The sequence below is a fragment of the Coturnix japonica genome, chromosome 1 (assembly GCF_001577835.2).
Source record: "Coturnix japonica isolate 7356 chromosome 1, Coturnix japonica 2.1, whole genome shotgun sequence".
NCBI classification, from domain to species: Eukaryota; Metazoa; Chordata; class Aves; order Galliformes; family Phasianidae; genus Coturnix; species Coturnix japonica.
In genome coordinates, this window is record NC_029516.1 from 68,952,999 (window position 1) to 68,980,749 (window position 27,751).

General features: G+C 37.8%; 1 protein-coding gene across 1 annotated transcript in view; it reads right to left on the reverse strand.

The window, feature by feature from the left end:
• MAN1A2 (mannosidase alpha class 1A member 2) overlaps nt 1–27,751 on the reverse strand; it is a 106,027-nt gene that overhangs the window by 10,579 nt on the left and 67,697 nt on the right. Inside the window, exons 9-11 of the mRNA XM_015873576.1 lie at nt 14,180–14,295; nt 8,315–8,534; nt 474–646 (exon numbers count right to left, since the gene is read on the reverse strand). Coding sequence (XP_015729062.1) covers nt 474–646; nt 8,315–8,534; nt 14,180–14,295 — 509 coding nt within the window. The remainder of the gene's footprint in view (nt 1–473; nt 647–8,314; nt 8,535–14,179; nt 14,296–27,751) is intronic.

Genomic DNA, 27,751 nt, shown 5'->3' on the forward strand with positions numbered 1-27,751 from the left:
CCATTAGCAACAAAGTGGAGAAGCTGTAGTAGCCCACTGGCTGATCAGATCTTGAAGACAACCAGAAAATTGCTTGGAAAGCAATGTAGTTTTGCATGACTCTGGGACAGACCAGCAGGTGGAAGCAGTGAGAAGAGATCAGAAAAGGCTCACTGTTCAGCTCTAGGAAGCATTCAAAATGAGAAACCTTTCCAAGATTACAAACAATTTATACAATTAGAATATTCTACTGTCATATGAAAATGATGTCTTGTTATTCTTGTGATCAGTGTATAGTCAATAACTATCAGATATCTATGTACGAGGGATGAATGAAAGAAGACCACAAATACAGAGATTCAGATTTTCAGTATAAAGATTACATATGTATGCTATGTTACTGGAACTTGTGAAAATAAATTATCATTTGGAGTGTCTCAGCTACAAAAGGAAAATAAGTAGAATAAATTTACTAACAGATAATAAATAGTTACCTGTGTAGCCTCCCAGCCCCACTGCCTGTACTTGGGATCATGCGTGAATCTCCACATATACCAGTAGGTCTCAATCACCTCCGGTCTTAGGATATAATACTTCTCATTCTGACGCACTGCCACTGCCTCTACACCACCATCAAATTTGAATGCTTCTGGACCCAGTTTTAATGCTGTAGAGCAAAGAAAAAAAGAAACAAATGAACAAAAAAAAAAAAAAAAAAGGAACATTTTTACTCCTGACAAACCATAGGAGGAAGGGTGGATATGAGGCTGCTAAATCCCAAGCATGTGAGAAAAGCAGGAACTAGCTCATCTTCAAGCAGTCTCACAAATACTTCCTATTGCTAGGGACTTTTCTTATGAATTTCTCCAATTCCTGGGAGAAAACTACCTATATTCACACGTGTGTATTAATCCTCTTGAAAACTAATGAAACACAAAGGATACAAATGCATTAATATATTCAATTATGGGGTAAAATTAAAGTGACTGATATCAATTCTTTAACAGCAAAAGAAACCGAAAGGTCACCAGCTGTTTTACTGCCCCTTGATCCCACCCGGCACAGTTGGAAAAGATCTTACAACAAAAACAGATATCACCACCCCAAATAAGCTCCATCTCATTCAAACTCTTCATTTAGGGTATTGTTATCAGGGCACCAAAGCTCATGTGGTTCCTAATGGGATCCTCTAGTAAAAGATTTACAACTAGTCAATGGAAACTTAGCCACATCTGAAAATAAATCTCTAAACTAAGAGATTTGCTGCTTCTGCCCTTAAAGGAAGACATAACAGCACAGTGCCAGCATCCACAGGACTATTTTCAGCCTGGTTGCTATTAGATCTATTCAATAGTCCCTAGTTCTCCTGTTGGAGAAGAGAGTGAACAACTGATTCTCACTCAACCTTTCCAATCTTTTCAATCCCCTGGTGATTTTGCAAATCTGTCATTTCATACCTATAACATTTCTTTTCCATATGAAAGACTCCTATCTGATTCAGTTGTTCCTTTAATGGAAATTGTTCTATACCTTTAGTTTTCCTCCCAGGACTGTCTCTGCAACTCTTCCAACCCAATTACACAATCTTTGAACTGTGAGGACTAGTTTGAACACTGCACTAAATGTATGGGCAGGATTAATACAGCAACATAATTATGTTCTCTCTTTTGTTCCTTCTCACTTTGTTTTTCTTGATCAATACAGAATTGGTATTTTCATAATGTTGTCAGTTAAGAACTCACCATCTTACGTGTGAGATCTGAACTTATTTTTTCATAGGTGACTTACTTTACATTTAACTACACTGAATGTAATTAACACCTTTATTACTCAGTAAGTCAACCTCATAAGATCCTGGTGCAACTTCTCAGCTTTCAGCCATCGTCAATACCCCCAGTAGCCTTTTCTCAGTTGCCATCAGTATGCATACTATTCATGCTCTTTTCCTGAACATTTACAGATGTGTATATTCTATATATAAATATGCGTACACATTAAAATATAAAACATAATTTACCTTTATACATATATTATAAGTAGCATTACATATTAAACAGATTGCCACTGGTCACCATGTCTCCATCTCTTGCAAGAGATGAATATCTGCCCCACTTGTTATACTAATAATCATATATTTTTTCTCCATGTTGCTTTTGCTGTAACTTCTTAATATCTTTAAAGGGCTTTCCTCAAGAACTTCAGAAAAAGACTCTTGGAGATTAGGTATACCATATATATATCTATATCTATATATGTATATACACACACTATTACTCTCATCCACAAATGAAGCTGAATTTTGAGCGGTCCTGGTGATGCATCATCTAAAGGAACTGTGACACCTTCTCTTGCTTTGTAGCATGCCAGTGCATTAAATCTTTAATTATTTAAGCATAACTACTTCTAATGTTATTGGGAATTTCAAGAAAACATGTATTTGCTCAGCCAGAGGATGCATTATCCCTGCAGACTAGGACACATACTCACTGATTTCTTTTTTTTTTATCTGAAACTAAGGATGCAAAACTAACTACTACATTTTTGCTAATAGCAACTAAAATAATGAAGATATTATGAATGCAGAATCTTGCAAGGAAGCATTTTTTCTGAGAAAAAACTATCAAAAGGCATGTTATAATGCTACAGTAGACACACTTACAGGCAGGTACCGTATTACTAGTGGGTCTGACAGACTATAGTCTAGGCACTGAGAGCAGATGTAAAAGCACCTTGTAGATTCTAACTCAGCAAATTTGAGGAAAAGAATATCCAAGATATCTTTGTTTGAGATTCTCTGAACCATTCCATCAAGATATGTTCCTATTTTCCAGTTCTCAGAAAACCAAGTAATCATCATCCATTTTTTGCTTGGTTAAATGCTTTCTCTGACACTTCAGACAGAGGCAGCATCTGCTCATGCCCTGACAATGTTTAAATCCTATTCATCTGCTTTATTGTGCACTGGAGTTGCTGTGCTTCAAATAACAGCTAATGCCATACCCAGGTTCTGGGGACAGTTCTTGTTAGAAACTTCAAAGATGCACAAAAAACTTCATAAAATAATCTCTCTGTAGTCAATACTTTCAGGTAATGAATGGGAAAAATCCTACATATAAAGAGTAGTATCCTTTATTTAAAATACTATGTGCTATAAATCATCACATTCTATGAGCTATATATAATCTTGCTTACTAATTCAACTTCTACAACACCTGCAAAAGCAAATTATTCAGTTTATCTTGTTAGTGGTATTTCTAATCTTTCAGTTTTCTTCGACATCTTGTTTCATTATCATTCATGGATTTCACATTACTGGTTGTTTTATACCACTGCCATGTCACTCAATGGTGTACATGTTAAGCATTTAAAAAAGAGTTCCCCAGTAACCATAATACTTCCAGGTGCACAGTCCACGCACAAACATAAACTCTGGCAAACCTTGCACCAGAAGAATAAGCAACTTTTAGTCTTGTCAAAGCCCACTGACAACATGATGACCTCTTCTGCTGAGCCAATATGCTGCCCTATAGATCAAAGCACAACTTGCATCTTTGGTTCTCTCAGCCTTCTCTCCAAATTGACAGCACACTCAACTACAGAAGAATCCTGAAATCTTCTGCCAAAGGATGGGAGATTTAGAATGACTGCAGCAAGAATCTATCAACATCTTATGGTAAAGAAGAAAAGAAGAATGAAGCAAGGTATGTGTGGATTACATATCCCTGGAGAATGTGGACTCAGGAAGCACTACTCTATGGCTCAGAGGCAGATCAGAATCATGCCTGTATACTCTCAACTTCCAAAGACCATCAGCTTCTTCCAGCTGGTGAATCAGAAAAGCAGTTCACAGGGACTGCTAGGTTGATCATCAGCTTAAACAGAATCTACAGGGACTTTCAAAGACCCCTAGAAAGAGCCTGAGCTTCTCAGGATATCCTCAGTCACTTTTCCAGCCTATAACTCAGGAGTCTGAAGTCTTGGAGAACAATGACGGGTGAATCAGATTACCAAGAGTAACTGTATAGATTTGTCACTGACCACATGAATGTGAATGCTAACTGTCAATGGGACATAATGCTGATTGAAATACAACAGGAAAAGTTGCAAGGACTTTTCAGCTTCTCTGTGCTAATCAGCACTGTGGCACAGACAGCATCCTAAGAGATGAAATGAGTAACTTACTGCTGAAAGAATGCAATCTGGTGAGAAAGGGAATACAAACGATGGAGTAACACCATGAAGGATTAAGGCAAAACTTTTAACAAGCCGTGTAGAAGGCGGCTTTCAGGTAAACAGACCAATTTATATTTGAACAATGAGACTTCAAAACAACTTAAGATAACAGCATGCACAGAATAGCAAATTTTTCCGAAGAGGTAAGTCTGCTAGTCATTTCAGATTTGCTTCCAAAAAACAGCAGGATGGCAACGTAGTTTGACTCTTCAGAGCTAATTTGAAGGTAATGATCAACTTGTTTTCAATTAATCAGCCTCCAGGGTAATAAAAACAAATACTTGGGTGAATACGATGGCCAGGCGCCTTACAGAAACAATAAGATCTGTACGGAGATCAAACAAATTCCTTTTGAACTGGAATTGGTCTGTCTTCCAATTCTGCCATTATTTTTGACTGAAAAATGAAATAAGGCATTCAAGAGACATAAGTCCTCCTCTCTGTAGAAGTGGTCTCATGACCCGAGACTGAATTTCTTTGCTTTATCCAGCAGGGCTTGTAGGTGCAGTAGGCTGTGGACACCCCAGGGCAGCTTCACAGACCTAAGGCTGGTCTTATTTAGAGGTTTGTTGACTTGGCAGACTGTTGAAGCTGATGGTGTTCTTGTGTTACTCCTCCTATCAAGCTAAAAAAAGAGTTCTAAAATCTTCAGCAAGGCTCAGTAATGCACTGTAAGCATCCAAAAATTCTGCACGTGATCACTAAAACACAACCTGGGGGACTGAGTACCCAAAATATCAGGAGGAAGCTCTTGTTCCAGTGATGCCAGCTCTAAGGTCAATCAGTCAGCCTACATCACTGTGCAGAACTGTGATCACGTGGCAACTGTTTCTGGTTACATGGTTACATTGCCAAAATGGAAATAAAGTCAGTATTTTTCAATAGCAAAGAAGTGAAAAAACAGGATGCCTTGTTTTCTGCAGGGTGGTCCTCAATCCTCTCCAAATCACTGATGGTAAACCATACACCTTTTCATCAAAAGTTTAGGGATTCAAGATGAAGTATTTGAGTTGGGGAATGAGTTAGAGTACATTGGGGAGCACTGTAGACTAGCTACAGTGTGCGGAATTCTTGCAACACAAGCTGCTCTTTCACCTGTCACAGATGGAAGAGGATGGTCTTATATGCCTGCAGGGGGAAGAACTCCTAAACGCCAAAAAAGATCTGCTGCTGAGGAAAAAAAAAATACTGGCTAGCCACAGAATGCTTGAAGTCTAGAGGTAAACCAGAGAATGGAGAGGGTTTCAAAATGGCTTTTCTTGCCTCAAGGGTCTTTAGAAGCCATCAACAGGAACAAACAAAACCAAGGGACCACAGGGATGGTCTCAGAAACAATGAAAGTCTAAGTGATTCTCACATCAGTTGTGATAACTTCAGTTCCAAAGGCAAGTAAATAAGAATAGAGGCAGATGTAAATTAAGAATAAGGGGTGTATTACCTTGTTTTGTTAAAGAAGAATGAAGCCATGGCAAATACAGGGTGACAGAGTTTGCCTGAAGACACAGAGTAATGTATGAGAGGGGAAAAGCAACTGGAGAGAATATTATTACTGTCTTAAAATATTCTAATAAGTAAAAAGGCTCCAGACACAAATGTCATGGCATAAAATTACCTCAGTGCTAAATAAGCAGCTGTGCTGCCACTGCAAGACAGGACCATTTTACTTATTATCACAGTGGTAAAATCTACTCTGACCAAAACTGCTCCAGTAGAATCTATCTGAAACAATACTATGCAGAAATCTTGGTGCCTAGATCATTTGTCATATGACCAAGAATCTCCTGTTTATTTATGTAAGCCACAGAAAGCATGATTTCAAAGCAGAATTTCAGGAGATGGTATTTCGTGGCATGATAATTCTACTGTAAAGACAGACTGCAGCAAGTACTGAATTTAGTTCACCTGATGCTGCCTGTACTACTGAATTTTCTTTTTTCTAAGCTTGCTTTTACACCTGCAATAAGCACAAGATACTGACAGTTGGCAATATAATGTCCTTCTTTTCCATAAATGCTTCCGTTCTTTGAAATTCTGCTTTGATTTTGCTAAGACTGGATCTCAGAACTGCAGCTCTTTTCATACTTGCCCCTTAAAGAAACTTAAGCTGTGTCATGATGTAGTAAAGCAACACTAAAATATAGTAAGACCAGTTACATACTTCTGTTTACTATGAGTAACCCTGGGAAGACGAGGGAAAGGATGCTTCTGGTCTACCCAAAGAAAAAAGCTCTCTGTCCTCAGACCACAGCCTCAGTGCCTTGCTGTCTCCTCTAGGACACCAAATGGGGCAAATGTTCTCCCAAGTCTATAGGAAAGAGAAGCTTCTGCCTATGCTGACTCAAAAATAGATTTATCATCTGAACCAGGACAATTATCTGTCCTCCAAAAGAGAGTCTTTCTGTAAGCAGCTAGTTGTCACATTACTATATATACAATTATGTTGAACTTCTGCTGTTATAGCATTAAGAAGCTGTTGACATTTCACACATAGCAGATCATTATTTTCTCTGAAAAATCAGGGCAGAAAAAAAAACAACCAACAAACTACCGAGACTGTAAGACTGAACAAAAGAAAAGTAGGACACTGCAGATTCACAGCTGTCTGTACAACTTTCAGTCTATTGCTTACGTGTGTTCTTACAGTCATTAAATATGTAACCAACATTTTTATCCCTCTGTCTTCTGACTTATTTAGGGTACAGAATAAAAATCTGAAGGGGAAAAAAAAAAAAAGGGCTGTACTTGCAACTGTAAATTTAGCATTGCCAATTCTTAACATCTAATTTAAAATTTGTAATGCGAGTTTTCAGAAAGCAACAGTGCCTGCAATATCATCTCCTATCTTTTTCTTTAAGAATCCTTGTATTTGGTAAAGTTATAATGATACTATGTAATCCAAGTGAACAAATGCATGAATTCTCATCTTAAAACTGCTACGAGTAGTTCCCATCACTTCTACAAGGATGTTATTGCAGAAGTTCACTTCTCTGATGGCCACACAAAGCTGTTTTCAATTTCTAGGCTATATTTATGCATGGCAAGCATATAAATTCTTGCTCTTTATTCAGCTGTGCTACTTTTAGCTTAAAATAGCTGTATTTCTTTTTAGTGTTTATCCACAGATACAACAAGAAATCTATTATTTTCTCGGATATTACTTTTCTCATCTAAGCAGGTCAACTTCTTTTCTTACTGCAAGATAAAAGGTCTGTCACCCTCATCGCTTTGTTGGTCCTTATCTGCATTCTTTCTGCTTTGGATTCAGATTTGTACAGAGTATCCTGGATGACAAATTAGACATGTCTTTTAAGGCAGTGTTAATATTCTCTTATCTCTGTTGAAAACTCTTCACCTGACACAGACTAAGGCTACAATAAAATTTTTCAACTCCCAGTTTACATTAAGAGCTCCTGGTCTTTTTTTTCTATTAACTTCTTTGTTTTGACAGTCCAGTCAAGGTCTTCCAGTTTATTATTCTAAGACTCCCGTGTTTTAATTATCTTTTGATTTTACAGCCATAGTAAGTGTAAGAAGCACACTCCAACTTTATGCACCAAGGTCACTATTAAAGACAAAAAAAATAAAGGAGAACATGATCCGAAAGACTAACTTGAGAAATTTCCAGCCCAACCACGAAGGCTGACACCGCCTTCTCATTAGTCGGGTCTTTGATCATATCACAATTTGCACAGTAACCTCCATCCTCTATACTCTAATTGTGCTTAGCCAGAATGCATTATTACTAAAATCAGCTGAAATTGCTTTTGCAAATTTCTCACTCTACACAACTGTAAGAGTAATATATATGAAATGAAAAACTGCCTTTGAATCTGGGATGACAAGAATTCACACATACTCCTTCATCCCCGCACCCACATTCCATACTGTAGCCAACTGATGCAAAAATAGGGGCAAACATGCAGGAAGATTTCACATTTACTCACCATGGTGGAGATGAGAAGTAAATACAGTTGACGTTAAGACAATTATGTTGGTATAAAAACAGCACAAACTAGAAAAGGAGTAAGTCCGTAACAACTCTTAGAAATAATTTCAACAATTTCCGTATTTGGCTACTGAAATAACTAGCAATGTATCTTACTTGTTCTGTCATATGACTCATGACAAGTATGTGCAATTTCAGCCCCAAGCTGCAAGTAATGTCCAGCTTTGTCATCTCGGGAACCATCTGCTCCAAGGGCAAACATTCCCCCCGCAAAACAGGTCAAATGGCCCATCTTTCTCTCAAGGTGCCCATTCTTCCACTCCCCGATGAAGGTCAGTCCTCCATTGGACTTTCTGATGAGGTGTTTTTCTATGGCCTACAAGAAGATTACAATAACTTTTAAATACTGCTTTAAATGCAAGTTTTACATACTAATACTTCTTCAAATAATAAAATACTGTTTTCAAAACAAGAATATTTTTCTTTTATGAAACACACTTTTGAGTACCACATGAACAGCTATAAGGACATCATTTCAGTGAACACAAAAATACCCTACTTACTAAGTTACGTTTACAAGACCTGTCAAAGAAAAGCCACAACACAGATGACATTATAATTTTATTTGAGAATTAAGCACATTTTATGGTTCACTTGACTGCTCATCTACTTGTTAACTATGAGAAGTAAATATCTGTTGTACCGTACTAGTTGTGTGTATTCACACAAAGTTTCTGGATACTTTCAGTCAGCAATGTATGTAAATGCAGCACCTGTACTCTTAGTCAGCCTTTAATAGAAAGCGAGAAGAATGCTCCATCTTCCTTTTAGCTTCTTCACAGCAGCTCTTTGATTGCACGTGGTTAAAGAATGGGTGAGGGTTTGTGCAGCTGTTCACAAAGAAGCACTATTATTAGAAGGTGAAGTAACAGCTGCTTGTTCTATGCACTTTTGTACTTGTGTATGTTCTTGCCTGTGATTTATAATCACACACACATGTCACTGCTTGGAGAAGAGCTGATGTAACTTGCCAAAGTTTGCAAATTCCATGGAAAGTTTGCAGCTACAGGGAAAAACATATTTACTTAAGCCTCTTTCAAAGAAAGTGATAATCTCCATCATCTACTGCAGTAATTACTCTTCTTATCATTATATAGTTTTTCTTGTTCTGTAACAAGAATGTTGTTACAGTTCAAGTCCATCACCAATATTCTCTTCATCATAGACACATTATTTCCACCTTCTTTCTCAAAGTCTCTTTTGTATCAATCTGATAGGTGCACAACTTCCTTCAAAGTACATGGAAGCTCTGGTCAGAATACTCTAAAGCTTGTTAGAGTCGAAGGATTAAAGTGCCATAAAAAAGGCATTTATTACTCTCCTTCTCGTCCTCAAGATCTATTAAAGAAGTGAATTATTACTCCTCACTGCTGCTTTTCTGATGCCTACAATATATTACACCTCAAAGGTGCTGATATATACTGAGACCACACAGAAAGAGGATGTTGCATTTAATAAACTATAGGGATTATCTTGAAAATGGAGGCCATGTCTGCTGTACATAGTGCTATCACTGGTATCCACCACAGTATCTATGCTTGCTGTTACCATGAAGACTCAGGTAACAAATACATGGATTAATCAATTAACATCTTATAATTCAGATTTAAAAGTAAATAGTGAAATAGCTGTAACAATAGATATTCCAAGTTAACTTTTATTTATTTATTTTACTGTTGCTTCTATAGGGCTGCTAAAGCAGCTTTAGTGAACTCAGCACTATTTGGACTGTCCAGATACTGAAATAATGTCTGATAGCAACAACTTTTCTAAATCGATATAATGATGGGAATCTACACCTCAGCAATGCAGCCAACGCAGTTCCTGTAGTCCCTATATGCCCAAAGTGAATGCACTAGATAAAAGCCAATGTAGTGGATTACAGGGAGATGAAAGTGTAATAACACATAAAGGCTCTACCTTTTTACTTGTTCCTTATCATTTGGATGGTAAAATTCCTCTATTATCTTCTGCTGAGTCCATGTATTCTGAAAGTAATGAAAGAGATGTGCTGCTATCTGCAGCCCTCTTGGGTTTACTTCTTCACTAATACTACTGACAGATCTGAATTTTGTGCTCATGACAGGATCCAGTGAAAAGAATGCAGGAATAATTGATCAAGGAGGAACTGATGGCTGCAAAGTGATTGTGCAGCAATCATGCAAATTGGTATTGAGGACTGCTACACTACTGTGGCTTCTACTGCTGGGATACCTGGTACTGTTAACTGTCACCTGTCCTGGAAGCACTGGCACAGGAAAGACAGGAGGTGCTAAGATGATGCTAAGATGTATAGCATTAGCTAAACTGATTCAGTTATCCAAGACTGTGGCAAAAGATTGTGGCAAAAATGATATATGATGATAGTACAATTTCTATGATCATATGGTACATAAAACTTGAGGCATCGTTTTTTGAGAAATAGGCTATTTTCTTAAATGAACAAGAGAGCTTAAAAGAGTTTATACTGGTTATACATTAGCTAGGTAATAATGAAGTACTATTTTCAGAGTAGCAAAACTAGCACCCTCAACAAGAAAATTAAATGCAGTCCTCTCAAAATATTACAAAAAACCTGCAATCTCTGAGCTGTCTTGGAACAGAACTTGCTGTCATTGACAGCTGAATACACTGCTGGATTCTTCTTCTAGATATCTAATGCTGTGCAATAACAAAGAGCATAGATCAATTCTGTGAGTCCAGCAGCTGAGAGCAGTCATAGTGAACAGATCAAAAGGAAGCTTCCCGACCTCCAGCCAATGTAAGGAGGATAGCACAGTTTAAGCCAGGCTGGCTAGAAGGTCCAAATGAAGATGCTGAATGCAAAGAAGTTTTGTTCATCCTCAGCATTTATCACCACAAAAAATTCTCAACAAGTATCACAATTTCTGCGAATCTACACAGTAGGCCATTGAAAAGATGCGTTCTCTGCAGTAGAAGACTATACTCGTTACAGGAGCATGTAGAGGTTGTGGAGAATTTGTTCACACTCCTGCTATGAAGTATGCAGTGGCTTGGCTAAGACTTTATATGACATGGATTGGGAACCATAACATCTGAAAAACACGTGCTATCATCATCTTTCTTCCTCTCAGTATCTCAAGGGATAGGACATCACAGTCTACTGCAAGACCTGAGAGGGAAAGTGTGGTGTTGTCTTCTGTACTCTTCATTATATAAGCTAAAGGAGTGCAATGTGGCAGAACAGATACCTTCTTTTAGATTGGTGGGTGCTGAGAACATTTCCAACTCTGTACTATGAGTAGGAAGAATGTATTTTACACCCTTCTGTTTGCATAAATGACACTAAGACTTGGCTCGGTGTTTTGAAAATCAAACAATAAGAAATGTTATCTGTGAAGGAAGAACTATGGTATGGGCAACAATAAAAGGAGAGCGAAGGAATAGGCTCTGAAAATAATTGGAGATTTTAATTAAAAATTCAATATTTAAAGTATGTAAAACAAACCCCTATTCTGACTCTTTGCACATCCTTTTCAGTATTAAGTAGGACTTGAAATAAATACAAACTCTGATTCAAAAGGATATTCCAAAATGTATAAATCACTATTGTTCACATAGATTCAAATGTGCACTAGTGGGGTTGGCTGAGAGAAAGCTGCAGGAAAAGCATTCTGATGCACTGCAGGTCATATTACCTAAGAAGCAGGAACAGCTTGGCTCTTTCTCTGTCCTATGCACAACACCCTTTCTAGTCCCATATTTGCTTTGCTGTGTCTCAAGAGTCAGAGGTTTGCCAACGCAAAATATCTGTGAGACTGGACATACAGCAAAGAGAATCAAAGTTTATGTTCACTAATTTTCAACTGTCCAGTATCTAAAAGCCAAAATAGAATATTTCAACAGTAACCACAACAGATGTTAAAAGCTAACTACTAAATTTTAAAGTTCAGAGGACACAAAAAAAACGGCATCTAGAACTACTGAAACAATTCAGCTACTGCTTTAACTACCAACACTGGAAAAGCTAACAAAATTCAAAAAGAGTGACAAATAGCTGATGATGTAACAGCATTTTAAAAGGTTAATGAAAGAACCATATAAAATTAGTTATGTAGTTTGAAAAAAATAAATGATCAAATGACAAGTGTACGCTGATATCACTAGGAGTATTAGGAATTTCTTTGGCATTATACAAAACATTGGTCCTAAACAAAATCAGGGCAACACATATGAAGTGGATTAACAGCTGGACTGATAAAACAGTTCAAAAGGGATTGCAAAAAATCCTTATTACATAAAGATTCTGAAAGGATGCTTTTATTCAACGGCAGGCAGCATTTCTACCAGTAATCTGCAAGAAAAAAAAATGTGAAAAAATTTTGCAAATGATACTAAAATTGATGGAGGTATAGATACTGATAAAGGAAAAGACAGCCCTATAAAATCATACAGAACAAGTGATAAAATAGGTATCACTTGAACAATTGTGTTTTAATAGAGAGAAGTATAAGGTCATGCATCAAGGAACTGGGAATGAAAATCACAGCAGTAGGAGAGCAGTAAATCAAAAATACTGCAACAAATTTCAGAGTCAAACCAACTGAAAAATGGACGAGAGTGGGATGCAAAGGTTAAGAATGCAAACACAGCTCTTGGCTGGGTGAAAGAAACTGGGAAGGAATCATGTGATGATTAGAATGAACAGAAGCATTACAGAAACTACATATCTAATTCTTGTCTCCACAGACCTAAAGACACTGGAAAGTACTTAGAGCTTAAGAAGTAACTCAGAGTCTGAAAGAACTGTTTTATAATGTGACATAAAAAGAAATCATGTATCTCTTTTGGAAGAGCACGTCCCTCGTATTTTTGTTGGTAAGAGCTACATGACTGAATAATCCTCAAACAAGGTTAAAAAAAAAAAAGTTCAAGTAGCTGAAAGCCAAAGCTGATGAAATTCAGGTATGAAATAAGACACATTACAGTTTCAAAGCACCTTCAACTGGAATTTTACTACACTTACTTTTTCCAATGTGAATTTTCAGAACTCCAAGAACAGAGATTTTTCTTTAGGAGACTACCTGCCTTGAGCTTTCAAGGCTTGTGTTGAAAGCAACACGGCATGCAGAGGTTGGAACAGGTTTGGCACCAAGTATGAATCTGTATGCGGACAAGATCACACAATCCCTGCTGCTGTTTGCACCACAGCTAACACAACTGAAGCTAGCTTTACTGTCACTCTGTTATTATTAACAACAGCTTAGGTACATGGACATATATATGGGTATAAGTGAGCCTGACAAAGTAAGATGCCTGTGTATGGGCAAACTCAGGAATAACAGTCATGCATCAGAGCTACGAGATGTGGTTTAGTGGTTTGCTATAGCTGCAGTAATGGGATGACGGTTGGAATAGATGATCTTGTAGGTCCTTTCCAACCTTGTGATTCTATGATTCTATAAAGCTCAGAGGCATCACAAAAAAGTCCCTACCCGAAATCCCCCTGAACTGCCTCTGGTCTTCTTGGGCTGGCACTACTTGATTTGTGAAAACAAACAAGACCATATTACAAAAGATGGATAAAGCAAGGAAGTGGTATGAATTGCATTTCACAAGATAAATACTGAAGATAACATCTAAAAGTTTTAGAAAATAATTTGAAGAATAAAACAAATCAGGACTTTTAATTTCTTGAATTACTCTGAACCTGGGATTAAAAAAAACAAAACCAAAACAAAAAACTTGGTCACCTTGTACATCTTACAGTTATTAAGAGTCATTTCCAATAAAATGTGCTTTGGATTACTACATTACAACACTGAGCTAACATTTTTAGCACAGCAATTTGCATCAGTTATATTTCAGAAAAATACTTCTGAAATTACTCAGGGTAAAGCTTACATAATCAAAACAAGTCCTACATGTTTTTTTCTTTTTCATTATCAAATATGCTTTTTAAGTTCTACTGTACAAGAAAACTCAATGAATTATAATCACCTCAATGGCATCGTCGTACATTTTTCTTGCTTCTGTGTCCGTTTTGTCTGACATAAGCCAGGCTTTCAATAAATATTCATAAAAACTGTCTCCCAGCCCGCCCACAGATGTGTGATCTGCAGGAAGAAAAGAGGTAAAAAAAAGAGAAGTTGAAGAGCTTATACAATAGCACCTTTCATTTATTTAAAACATACGCTTACATTTGAATATATACCACTGTAGAATTACCATTACTTAAGCCTACTTAGTAGAACAAGGCTGTAATGTATTCCCTTCCAACTTCTTTCATAGATCTGAATACTCATAGCAGACAGGGTAATTTTTCATGCCCACTACTTGTTGTCTACACAAACTGTGCCTTATATCACAGATTCAGTTGAACCAAAGATTTTACTTAATTCCACAGTACCTAACTGTTTTGCTGCTAGGGTTGTATAAATTACATCTGTGTGTATGTATATTAAAACATAAGAGTTCAGTGTCCAGAAAGTGACTAGGTCGTGTAGCTGGCTATAAATCACCATGAACTATAAAGAATCTGATTTTTCCAGGAGCTTTTTACTTCCAACCCAACAGTTATTTAACAAACTAATGAACTTCTCAAAGTAAATGCTCTTATTTAAATTCCTCCTGGCACACCACAAGCCCTGCTCTGTTTCTCTATGCTTGAGCAGCCACACCATGTGCTACACTGCAAGGCTGTCTAAGTACTGGAATTCAGCACCACATAACCTAGATCTCCTAATGCCCAGATTACTTTTTGTCACCTTCTTCCTTCCTTGCAGAGATGAACTTTCACAAGCAGCGTCACTGCTACTCTGTGCTGACAGACAACCTGAGAAGTACCTATGTTTTCTGTCTGGGTGACTATCACACATCCTCCTCACACAAAGCTTACTGATGGTCTGACAGTGCTTCAGAGCTCCAGTTCTAACCAAGGCAAGCACACTCTCAGTACACACTCTTCATTCAAAAACTATTATGATCTCTGAGATTTAATACGCATTCTCAAGCAGAACAGCACACAGCCTCTTCATTCTCAGTATAATACTTCTGATACCAGCTGTTAGTTTGATCACTGAAGATGGTGAGGAAATATTTAAGAATGACTTTCTCACAATGCCAGAAATCCTATGCACAGTTTTTATAATCATGCAACTCCCATTTTACTGTATGGTCAAAAAACATTTTAATAAGTAAAGATGCAATATTTCCTTTTAAACTTCTTCAGAAAAGTGGTGTTATTTACAAACTTTCAGGGATAAAGGTGTAAAAGACAAAGTAGACCTCTCCCATTTTATATTGCAAGCACTGCTATGCCCTGCATGCCTCCTAGAGTTACAAGCAGAAATTCAGAGCTGGTAGATGCTTTTACTTGTACCTAATTCTTCTTGCTGCCTCTCAACTCCTCTGCTAATTACTCAATGATTTCTGAACATATGCAGAGGCAAACAGAAAGCCTGTTAGCTTTCCTCTGTGTTTTCAGGTTGCGAGTTTGGGGGAAATAATTTCATACCCCTTTTCTCCATTCCAGCACCTCTGAGAGACTTTCACACCCAGCTATTCCATGACTTCACTAAAAACAATCCGCTTTCTAGTTTTAAGCTGTAAGAGGACATTCAGGCAATGAGTCATTTTCTTCCCCATATGCAAGCACTAGAAATCACTCCTTCAAGGAACAATTACATTCTCACAGACAGGAGAACTAAGGGTCCATGGTTGTCAAAGAAAAATAAATCGTCTCAAGACTTCAAAGTTACAGCTCTTGTCATAGCTTCTCAAGGGACTGCCTTCAAAAGAGATGCAGCGTAAAACTACTTCTACCTCCTCTTCAGCCAAGTTCTGCCACTTCAAAGACTGCTGCCTGCACTGCTAATGCACCAGGTGTCCCTCACAGATGTCAGAACAGGGCTGCTACTGTCTCTGAGCAGCATTCTTCTTCTAGCCTCTCCAGCTGGATCCAGGGCACGAGAACAGGAAGATGAGTGGGAAACATTTCTTTCTTGAAGTGGCAAATCCACATTTCAAGTGAATTTCCAAAATCAATTATTAGAAATGCTCCCTGTTTCACCACTGCTTCTTCAGACAATAATTTCAGAACTGTCCTGATCAGCAGCTCTCTGCCTCCTCCACATTTCTCCTTGTCTTGGCTAAAAAGTACAAGGAATGCAGGATCCAGTGGCATCAGGACACACAACACAGAGCCACCTCCAAGGCAGCCTCTTTTGCACCATCTTCATGTGTTCAGAGCATGGAGCTGTGCGAGTCTCTCAGGTGAAGATTCTCCTCCCGTTCAAGCAGAGACAAAAACATAGTAAGGTGAAGAGTTCCTGAGGGCCTCAGCTCCCTGCAGTAGGTCTCTGTTTATTATCATTTTGCAAACCTCACAACAATTACCATCTGTTTTCAAGGCTCCTCCTGGATTAAACACCAGGCTCCACCACTCCTAGCTGGTGCCCCTCACAGCTGGACCTCAGGGAAGATTGTCAGAAAGGGCAAGCTCATTCTGTGCCATCTCATCTGCAGCAGATAAGGTAATAAGAAGCTGCCAAAGCAGAATTTGCTTCATTTTGTGTAGGGAGGATAAGTAGAAATGATTGAAAACTAAAGAACTTTTCCTGATGAGCTTCTCTCATTTAGCATGGAAATGACAAAGCAATATTTTTCAAGATCCTTTAAAAGACATATAACCAAGACAAACCAGATTTGGGTCATTACTTACCATTCTGTCCTACTCAGATAGCTCCCTATCAAAACTTAATTAAGTGGTGACCTCCACTGCTCTTTGAGCCAAAATTCAGGTAGACTCAGACACTTAATTTGGCTCTGCTCAAATTGTTTTACTCAAAAATGTTTTGCACATAAAATATTTCAAGTTTCTTAAGTGTCTTAAGATTATGCCTTAACCTTGCATGCCAATCTTTTCAGATTCAAGTCAAATTCAGAGAACAAAATGCACAGGTCATGATTTGAATAAAAGAGTTTGTGACAGGGACATGGCATTACTTTTTAGTAGACAGCTTTGAAGGTATTATGTTTAAAAAGTTTAAGCATTTTGCAAATTTGACCATGAATTGAATTTTTCACATATTTGGTTTCTAAGAATTATGTAATCAGCTCTTCATCATTTAAAGTTTTTTAGTGTAAAAAGCTATTTTAAAGTGAAATCCTGAAGTAAAATTCTTTCCAGATAAGACAAATATAGCAAAGAGAACAGAAGTGTGAGGGCATATCCAATATGGCAGAAACCACATATTCTATTCAACAACAAGTAAACGTTTTTAGAATAATCACTCTGTTTGAAAGAAGACAAATTAAGATTTTTACATCCTTTCCCTCCTTCCCCTTTTCTTTTTCAAAGTAGACCCATATGATCTTTTTCAATAGGGAAAGGATTCCTTGGGAATTCTTCTTCTAAATTAGAAAGGTCAGTAGGGGCAGTTGCAAAGTGTATCATCAATATTTGCAACCAAATGCAATTATGTAGGTCACTCCAAAAGTAATGCTTACTATATATCTCCATGGAAACTACAACACATACAAAGAGCACAATAACATTATCTGACAGAGCACGTTCTCAGCTAGAAAAGAATACTTTTCAACACATTCACCAGCATTAGATGTGCATTTACTCAAGCAATGGACAAGAACCTGCATGCCACACTTGTCAAAATCTGCACCAGCAGAGATGACACTGGCACCATCACCACTGCTAAAACACGCTCACTGGGCTCACACCCACTCTTCAGCAAATGACAATGAATGTCAACTCCTGGAGTCTTCTGGGGAATAAACTTCCAGGTCCAGGTAATAGATGGACCTGAGGTGAAGCCTTACTGGACCTGGTGCTCACCAATGAGGAGGAAAGCATTAGAGAAGTTAAGATTGGAGGCAGCCTGAGCTGTGGCGAGTTTGTGATCTGGAGCAGTTTGTGATCTGGAGGAATGCAGGCCTGGCAAAAAGCAGAGTCAGGGCCCTGAACTTCAGGAGGGTAATAATCCGGCTGCTCAAGGAACTGCTGGATGGGATGTCCTGGGAAACTGTCCACTATCACTGATTTTACTCACATCAGACATCAATTCTCTCACTGCTGAAGCAGCCTCCTATGAAGAGAGTAGGACAATTATTTCACAGCAAAACACTGAGATATGCAGCAGGCCTGGCGTCTAACTGAAATGACAACGAAGCTGAGCTTGGGATGGGATGGAGAGTCATTCCTCATTGATTTGTTTTTTTTAATAAACAAAATGTTTTCTTTAAAGATAAATTTATTTGTCTGTCCAAATTTCTCTCTCTCTCTCTCCAGGGCTGAGATAGTAGGGCTTTCTAATCTCAGCCACATCTGTGGCACTAAAACTTATCTGGATGAAATTCTGGGACCACTTTCTAGTCATGTAACTCCTCCTTTTGTTTATGGGAAAGGTTTGGTGTGAGCAGTGAGATGTTTTCTACAACATCATCAAGCCCCCTATAGATAACATTAATAATAAAATCTGCTCTAATGAAGGTCTACATGCTCTCAAGTACAAATGAAATATGTGTAGATTATTTTTAAACAGATGGCTTGAAGCAGTTAACAGCAGTTTAATGAGGCAAATGAAAAACAGTTCATGATTTGCTAAACCCTCTCTTTGTGCCTGAATTGTACAACTGTCATTTCCTAGCAATGCACAGGAATAAAGTAAGAAGGCAAGTGCTGTATTAAAAACAAGACAACATGCAAAACATGTTGTAGGGCGACTCCAGCACCTGGTTGATTCTCTGGCATTGTAGCATTTGACAAAGAACTGTTGCACTGTTGTCAGCAAAGGATTCTCAGAGTGGGATAGGCAGATAGGCAACTGTCTGAGGGCAGTAGTGAAGTGAGTTAGCTGATATGAACTTTCATTAGGAAATTTACACATCCCATTGCCATTAGTTGTTGTGGTATCAACTGGCCTTACACAAAGCACTATCTACACGAGATCCTTTTCTTTTTACATAGGAAACTCTTGAAGAATTGCTCTTCCGCTTATCTTCTGGGTGCCACTGATAAAACTTCAGTTGCATCTTCATTTTATGTAGTTGGGCTTAGTGCCTCTCAGCTGCTCTAAATAGGTGCAAGCTCCCTTTCTAATCCTTTAATCCAGAAAGCTGAAGCTCTAGAAACTGCAGTTGCTGCAATCCACAGTGGAAATTCAACCTAAGCCACAGTGGATGGCTTAAAATTGCAAAAACTTGTAAATTAGCCGTAGCGGAGGCAGCCTCAATAAAAAGCGGTAGAGGTGCAATTTTTAGTCTGATATGAATCATTTATCACTAAGGAACATGTTACCAGCATGAGAATTTTTCTACAAACATGCAGATTGCTACATAAAAGACCTGTATTCAAAAAGCACATTTAAAAATGCAATGCCAAGGATTCAGAAATTAGGAGACAGCTGAGCATACATTACTTTCTGTTCTAATGCCTGGTGTCACAACAGACTGAAGAAGAGGAAAAGACCAGCTCAGCTTTTCCAAGCCTAGGGATGTGTGATGATGAATGCTCTGCACACACAACTCTAGGGAACCCAGCAGCTGGACTCTAAAAACTCCATATAGAGAAAGTAGACACAAATATTTTTCAAAGGCTTCTAGCGGTCCTAAAACACATAACTCCCATAACACTTAATATCTAAGACATGATCATTTTTTTTTAGGTTCTCAACTGTACTTAGGATAAAAAAACCCAAACCCAAAAACCTTCAATCAGGGCATAACCATATTGCTTCTCTAACTTGATTTAGAAATGGTTGAAGCATTTCTTTCAAAGCTTTTACAAAAAAAACCAAAGCAAAACAGAAATCATAAATGGGCAGCTTGAGGCAGAACATTCCAAATGTAGCTTCTAGAATTTGGAAGCTACAAATAAAAGATCAGCAATGCCTTCACACAGATCTCCAATATGAGGGGCCATTTTACCTCGCTGCACCGGGGCAATACAATTCCTAATAGAACTTTATGATTAAAAGTACACATCGGGGAGACGCATTCTTCTTCCACAGAATAAAAGTAAAGACTCTCTCCCCAAACTTGTCACCAAACTGTATTTCTCATATGATCATCAGAAGGAACATCTTCCCACATAGCTCAGAATGCGAGTTCTCTCTGGTAGAAGACATAGTCAAAATAAATGCACTACTGCGATTCACCTGAACTCTATTACTGGTCTAGAAAACAATCTTGACTTAATTGTAAACAGTCAATTGCACAAACTCCCTCCTTTGATAGGAAATGAATGAGTTAAGACTGCTTAAAAACAGTTTAGATATCTGGAGACTCTGGTGCAAGAAACAATTACTAAAGAAATACTAGATTCCAAAGAAAACTTTAAAAACTTACAGAATATGTGTCAAAAGATACACTGTTAGGCCCCAGTCATTTTAAATTAGCTGTTTTCTAGGTCAACAGTCTAACACTCAACAATATCAGGTGGTACTGTAAGACATGCTGAATTCTATTAATACAGACTGATTTATAGTGAAGAAAACAAATGTTAATTATAGCTGCTAGAGGACAAACCACATAGTGTAGATATTGATGCGCTCCCCATCAATAGCATGGTATAAAACTGTAGTTTGGTAGTACAGCAAAATAAAATAGTTCATTACACATCAGTGTATCCAAGCACTTTTATAACCATATATGAATCTTTAGGAATTCTTCATACACACATCCTTTGAAAATTCACACAGATATTTAACACCAGAACTTTCAGTAAACAAAGCTTATATTTGTTTAGATCTTTCAGCATCCTGATGAACAGAACAGCAGAACATCTTAACCTTGCAGACTTATTAAAACACATTCCTTGTAATGAACCACTCCGCCGTATTTCATTAAAACAAAGTTTTAATGGATTAACTTGCCCTCAGCTCCTAATGAATAATCAAATTTGAATGCAGTCTTTTCTTGGAACATGGATAATTACATTGGTATATGGTTGTAAAGCAAAAGGGCAGAGAGAATTTCCCATCAGAGATTACATGCATTATTTTGTATTCATAACACACACATATTCCTAAATACAGGAGAAGACAGAGTACTCTAGTGAGAAAAATTAAGGAAACACACCAGGATAGCATAAAAAATTAAACAGCAAAGAACCACTCTCACCTCATCTGCAACTGGAATACGCATCTGCTATTGGAAGTCTAGAGAACATGTTGCATTTTTATTTGCTCATAATGTACTGAACCGAAAGCAGATTTGAAACTGAAAGCAAACAAACAACAGAAATAAAACTCAAATCAAAAATGCCTGCATCCAGTCCTCAAACCAACCATCACATACATGGCACAGCTCCAGTTTTTTAACTGATGTTCCAGTAACAAATAAAAATGAAATTCACTTGCTAAATCAAATAAATGAGCAGAAATGAAGTCAAGTTGGGAACTACTTCTTCAATAAAAGATTTTAATCCTGAATCATTTATACCTTAGAAAGAAAATCTTTTCCTTAACACCAGCAGGGAAAAAGAAAAATCACCCAGGGTTTAAAGCACTAAAATCTACCGTCCAACAACAGTAGATACTATTACCATCTTTTTCAATAGCCATAACTAACATATCAACTTGTTAATTAATGCAATTGTATTTTTAGATTTCTATTTCCTTTAATCTTTTGGAGGACTATTTCATTCTTCCATACTATTCATTTTACCTTACAATTCGCACTTCATTTAATTAATCCTTCCTTATTCTGACAAGTGGGGATGCCTACAATGTGAACACACTTTCTTTCTCAAATGATCTGGATAGGAACTACTGAGTACAAAAGAAATAACAAGTAAGGAAACTGACAAACACCCAGGCACTAACAAGCTGGTGGTAACTCTTCAGCTCCTCAACTGAGGAGCTCAAAAAGATGCTATTCAAACACAGCCCTGATGAATTAACTTGAATATCACACTAAGGGGCAAATGTGACTGTCATATGATATTTGATGAGACTATTGGGCTGTGCAAAACATGGGACAGCTTAAAGGGTTTGTGATTTCATGCCAAATTTACAATTGGATATTAAGGGGAGGACCAAGGCAGAAAAAGGGAAGGATCAGGGTGGATTGAGGAGTGGCAAGGAGAAGTGGGAGACTGGGTGGGTTAAAAGTGCCTGGCTGCAGACCTGAAGCATCCAGTGATTAATCTATGCTTTCTTATTAAATCCTTTTCTTCACTGATACTTGTCCCATTTCACTCACTATCCTGCGTGTGAGTGCTGTGTGGTGTAAACGATGGCAAACAGAGAATAGGCCACAGGTCACAGAGCCTGCAAGTCTATGTGCCAGCAGCTGGAGAATGGTGTGCAGCTCAAAGCAAATACAAAAAAAAGTGGGTCACAAAGACCCAAGTCTGTGCATCACCAAATGGAAAGACCTGCCTGTGCTTATTTTTACCAGTAAATTTAATCCCAAGTGCACGTCTGTACATGAAACATGTTAGCAAACTGAAAGTTAATAAAGGTCGGTGAACAGGAGGCCAGCATCTGCAAAGACCCAAGGACCAGGCTGATGGCTGATGTCTGGATAAGGGACCTGGGTAATGAGGTACCTCATGCACAGGCATGAGGTAATGAAGTATGCTAGTATTTAAAATAACCCTGAGCGTGATGGTGCCTATGGAAAGAGGGTGCAAAAAACTGGGGAGCATGAGCAAGTCTTCGCCACCTGTACTTACTACGTTGAGTGCTATATGTGAGTGCTACGTGCTCAGCCTCAAAGTTGCGGAACCTGTACTGGCTCAGCAACAGCCACAACCTGGACTGAGACAGAGATACCCCCTGGCTCCCAAAATGCACTGAGCTGGGCTTCAAAAGCTAGGAAGGAGCAGTCGCCAGGTGGAGAGTCTGATGAATGTGGCAGTTAACATCTTAACATCTTTCAAAAGTGTAGTACAAACCTTTACATCAGATCTTTTTTCTCTCATTTTTCTTTTAGATACTGACAAATAAATGCAGATAGGTTATTCTATGTATTCTTTACAGTTTCATATCAGAAATGAAAATAGAAAGGGTGTATTACTCATGGTTTGCCTATTACCTGCAAGTTTAAGTGAAGAGGTTCAGGTAATTATCCAGGTCAGCTTGACAGCAATTAATCTAAATCCACCTCTACAGGTAGGCAAAAAAAAAATTAGGACCCGTTATTTGTGTGGATTTAGTGAAGATATTTTAAAGAAAATATAGATCTGATCCAACTCAATTAAACCCACGGAGGCCTTTCTAAACAAAACTCACAGGTTGCTCTGAAAGTAGTGCCTTCTATTTATTTCCAGGGAAAGTACAACAGATACAAAGATTACAATAACATTATTTGAAAAAGCACATTCTCAGCCATGCTATTTTACAACATAGTCACCACCATTGGCTGTGCATTTTCTTCAGCAATGAACAAAAGTCGACACGCTGCACCCATAAAAATCTCCATCAGCAGAAGTGACTCACTGTTACTGTCACCACAGCTGAAATACACCACCCACTACCTCACTGTGCTCACATCCACTGTTTGGTCTCCACAAACAAATGAGTAGCATCATTGAATGGCAATGGGTACCTTTTTTTCCACATCAAGGAATTTAGTGACACCCCTTCGCTTCATCTGCTCTTCTATGTCAGAGTGCCTCTCTGCTGCCATGTCACATGGCAACAAAATGTAATGGAATACTGATGGGAAGGTTCAGTCTCTACTGCCGTACCAGCAACATCTGCCTCTGATGTTATGTGCCAACATAATAAAATAGGAGGAATTACTTTTGGAGCAGCCCCCCTATTTTAAAGTTAGAACTGCTTATTTTGGCTTAACTTGAGCATCTGCAGTTGGAAAATGAGAGCCCGCCACTTGAATTGAAATAACACATTCACAAAGAAATTTGTTTGGCTTATTTTAGGGATGGTCTACAGCTTATACAACTGCAAAGCGGAGGACAAATTTCTCCCATTCAAACACCTTGAGTGAGCCTCCACTTATTCTGTATAACAAATGCAGAGAAATACAAGAAAGTGAGAAAACAGACAGAAGGTGCTAAGGCAGCTTAAATATCTGTGTGAATTCTCTTGTGTTTATTTATAGGACAGTCATCGCTTTACGTATGAAATAAAGCATTTAAGTTCAGTGCATTAAAAAGACATATATGGTCTGATGGTACATAAACAAATCCTTGTACAACAGACGACAGAGTGTCTTCCAGTGGACTTTTCACTGGGGTCTCTTGCAAATCTATCTAAAAGGATTTGTATTAGGTCATGGTACATGACCAGAGCACTGCACAACAGCATTCCAACAGTGGTAATTTCAGTATTGGCCATTACATTTCTAATAGCAACGCTCAGCTCACACACTGTAAATTCACACACTAGCTTACTCTAAAGTAACTTGCTAATGCGCTGTTACATCACTGAACACAGAAGGCTAGAATACAAGATACATTTTTTCTTATATTCACGCATATGAAAGACATACACAGTCTAAAAAAGAATTTTACTCGAACTGACACAACTTCCTTTTAGACTCAAGACAGGTAACTATAGATAGATCAGTTCCAGTATCTGAGATATGAACCCAGAGTGATTTCAGCTCCTTTTCAGGAGAAAAGGAAGAAACGTTAGAACCAGATGAAATGTAACATCATATTATCAGCAGTGAAAAGCAGAAGGAAAGAATGCACAATTTATAGAAATGTACAAATAGAAATGGCATTTTGTTACGTGCCAGTAAATGATGCAGACTGCCATTTCCTTTCTATTGCTGTTTTAGTTGGCATTCACATCTAACTTGTTTGAAAATGTACCTCAGAATAATATACTCAATATTACATTAAAAAAAAAGCTTTTCTTCAGCACAAAGTAATTTCTATAATTCTGTAATCTCTTGTTTTTAATCAGAATTCTAGACAATTCAGGTATAAACCTGAATAGCAGGCTTCTCTAGAAAGCACTGGCATAGCTATTGAGAATCATCCCAATCCATTCTATGATGTTCTAATACATCTGTGGGCATTGCAGCCCTCCTTTCCACCAAAAGTCCCAGCAAGATGACAACTCCTGAACTGAACCAATCCAAAAGCTGTCTACTGCACTACTCATGCTGTAATACCTGCACATAATAAGCTTATACACAAATATTTAGCCTGTCTATCACAGCCTTTTCCCCCTGGCTATAACTCCCCGCTACACAACACTAAGTACCCAGTCACACACTGCTACCTTACAAAGCAGTTTCGCTGGAAAGTTGAGATGAAAAATGCGACCAGTAAGTCATTTACCTGGCATTTTTTAGGATTAGGTTTTATGGCACTCAAATGGAAAGAAATAACAGACAGAAACAGTAGAAAGAGAAGGGAATCTACCACCAAAACTGCTCCTCAAGTGAAAAGTGAAATGTATTAAATATGAAAATTTATATTCATTAAAATGTAAACATTACAAAGGCATGGCTATAGATTGGATTTATGTGATGCTATACAGCTCAACTTGTTAAGTACCTGAAGCCATAGTCACATCCTTGGTGAAACCGTAAGTATTTATAAACTGGTAAGTTACTTCACTGATTATATTAGTTAAATGTACCAAAAATATTGACTGGTATGAGTGAATTAAGAATATCTTTGTGAGTACCAAAAGAAGCAAGCAGAACAACACATTAAAAAGGATGGCTTGTCTCAGGATACTGTCTCCAGAGCACCATTTCCTAGCAATGGAATTCAGGAGTGTGCTGCTTATATCAAGACCAAAAAGCCTGCACTCTCATAAATCAAACCACAGCACAAATAACTCCTCAGCAGCAGATCCTGCATCCTAACATTAGAAGATGGTAAAAAGGTTGCAGCGTATCACATGCACCACTTCCCATCCCCTAACCCCAATAAGAGAAAAATTATGGATACATGTTTAGAGAAAGTTTAAGTGTGGAAAAACAGCTGTGATCCACCAACATAGACAGGATCTGTAGTGGATAAAATCAGAAAGTCTGCGAAGAAAAGAAAAGCTCCATAACAGCTGTTGACCCCCAGGCCAAAAACAAGCTCATCATTAACATTTAGGAACCCTGGATATATGAAGATGACTGGATAGCCACTGTCTCTTGTTTTGAGTCTAGACAACTCAGACACGTCTTGGTATCTGTCAGAAAGAGTGACTTAAGTTTTAAGATAATTAGAGCATGCAGGTAAAAATCATCTTACTTTATGATTTTGTAAGCAAGTATCACTTTTCCCTTCCGTGGGATCTCACACCAAATTTTATTACTCTAATTTCCCTACACCAGCAGCCGAGATATGAACTTTCAATTTGTGAACCAAATTCATCTCATGGAAGGTTCTGGTAGACAACGTAACATTTGGATTCTGAAGTAAAGTAGTATGATGTAAGATCTTACATGTGCCAAAGAGTTACTTCAAATAAATCTTAGATATCAATGTGCAAAAGTCTTTTGTCTGCAAAGGGAAGAGACTGAAAAAAAAACCCAAAAAAACACAACAAACCAACAAACTCCTGTATTCCTTATACAGTCTATTTATGTATGAGACAGATTTGTTCTACCTATTTCACACTCTTCATGTCTTAGTTGGAATACTGTACAGATTAACTGAAAAGCTAAATAGAACTGATCCAAGTCTGAGGAGGAGGAAAATGTTAAAAGGAAAAGAAATAACAACGGCACAAGAAAGCTCACAGAGGTCAGGAACAAGAGTTACATATATCTAGGTCAATAGAGTTCTGAAATAATGTTAAGAAACTGCAGAAAGTAATTTGTACAGGATAAAGTTGTATCAAACTAAAGGTAAGAGAAAAAAAAATCAGAAATAGGCGGCATTTCCAGGAACTGAAAGAAAATTTAGGCTTTCCATTGTTTCTATCTTTCCAGTACTATGGTTTATAACAAGCCAAACACAGTGCTCTTTGAAATTATCTTCTGAGAAAGACATAAACAAATTATTGCCCTTAAATAGCAATGTGAGAAGGTCTAAAAAGAAAAAAAGCAGAATGATGGGATTCTTGTTCTCTTGTCCCCACAAAACTTTTCAGGATAGGTTTATAAATGCTGAATGAGTGAAGTCTTAGGAACACTAGCAGAAGCTCTGCCTCAGCATTAGGACCCTGATTTACATGGGGGAAAAGAAGTAAAAAACTAATTCCAGGAAATGTTTATGATGATGGAGCAGTATGAACAAAAACAAAAACCACCCCAAAAACCCCCATGTTCTATCAGGATTCTATTTCTTCATCTGCAATCATAAACTCTACTCTCAAATTCAAAATTCAATTTAAAAACATGTTAGAGCTTCACCAAACTTCAGCAAATTTAAAACTTCCACCGCATGTTTATTTTCATGTACTTGGGTTTCTTTCCTCTCCTGAGTTGTTAATCCTGAGCAATGTTAATGAAATTGATACAAAGACCCTGTAGAATCCCAGTGATATGCTGCGTTACTCTGGCTCTGATGAAAGCTGTAGAAGCACTTGGTTTGGAACAAAAAAAAAACAAAAAAAAACCAACAGACAGAATTATTTCAGTAAAAACAAGTTGCCCTTTGTGCAAATTATACATGACTATTTG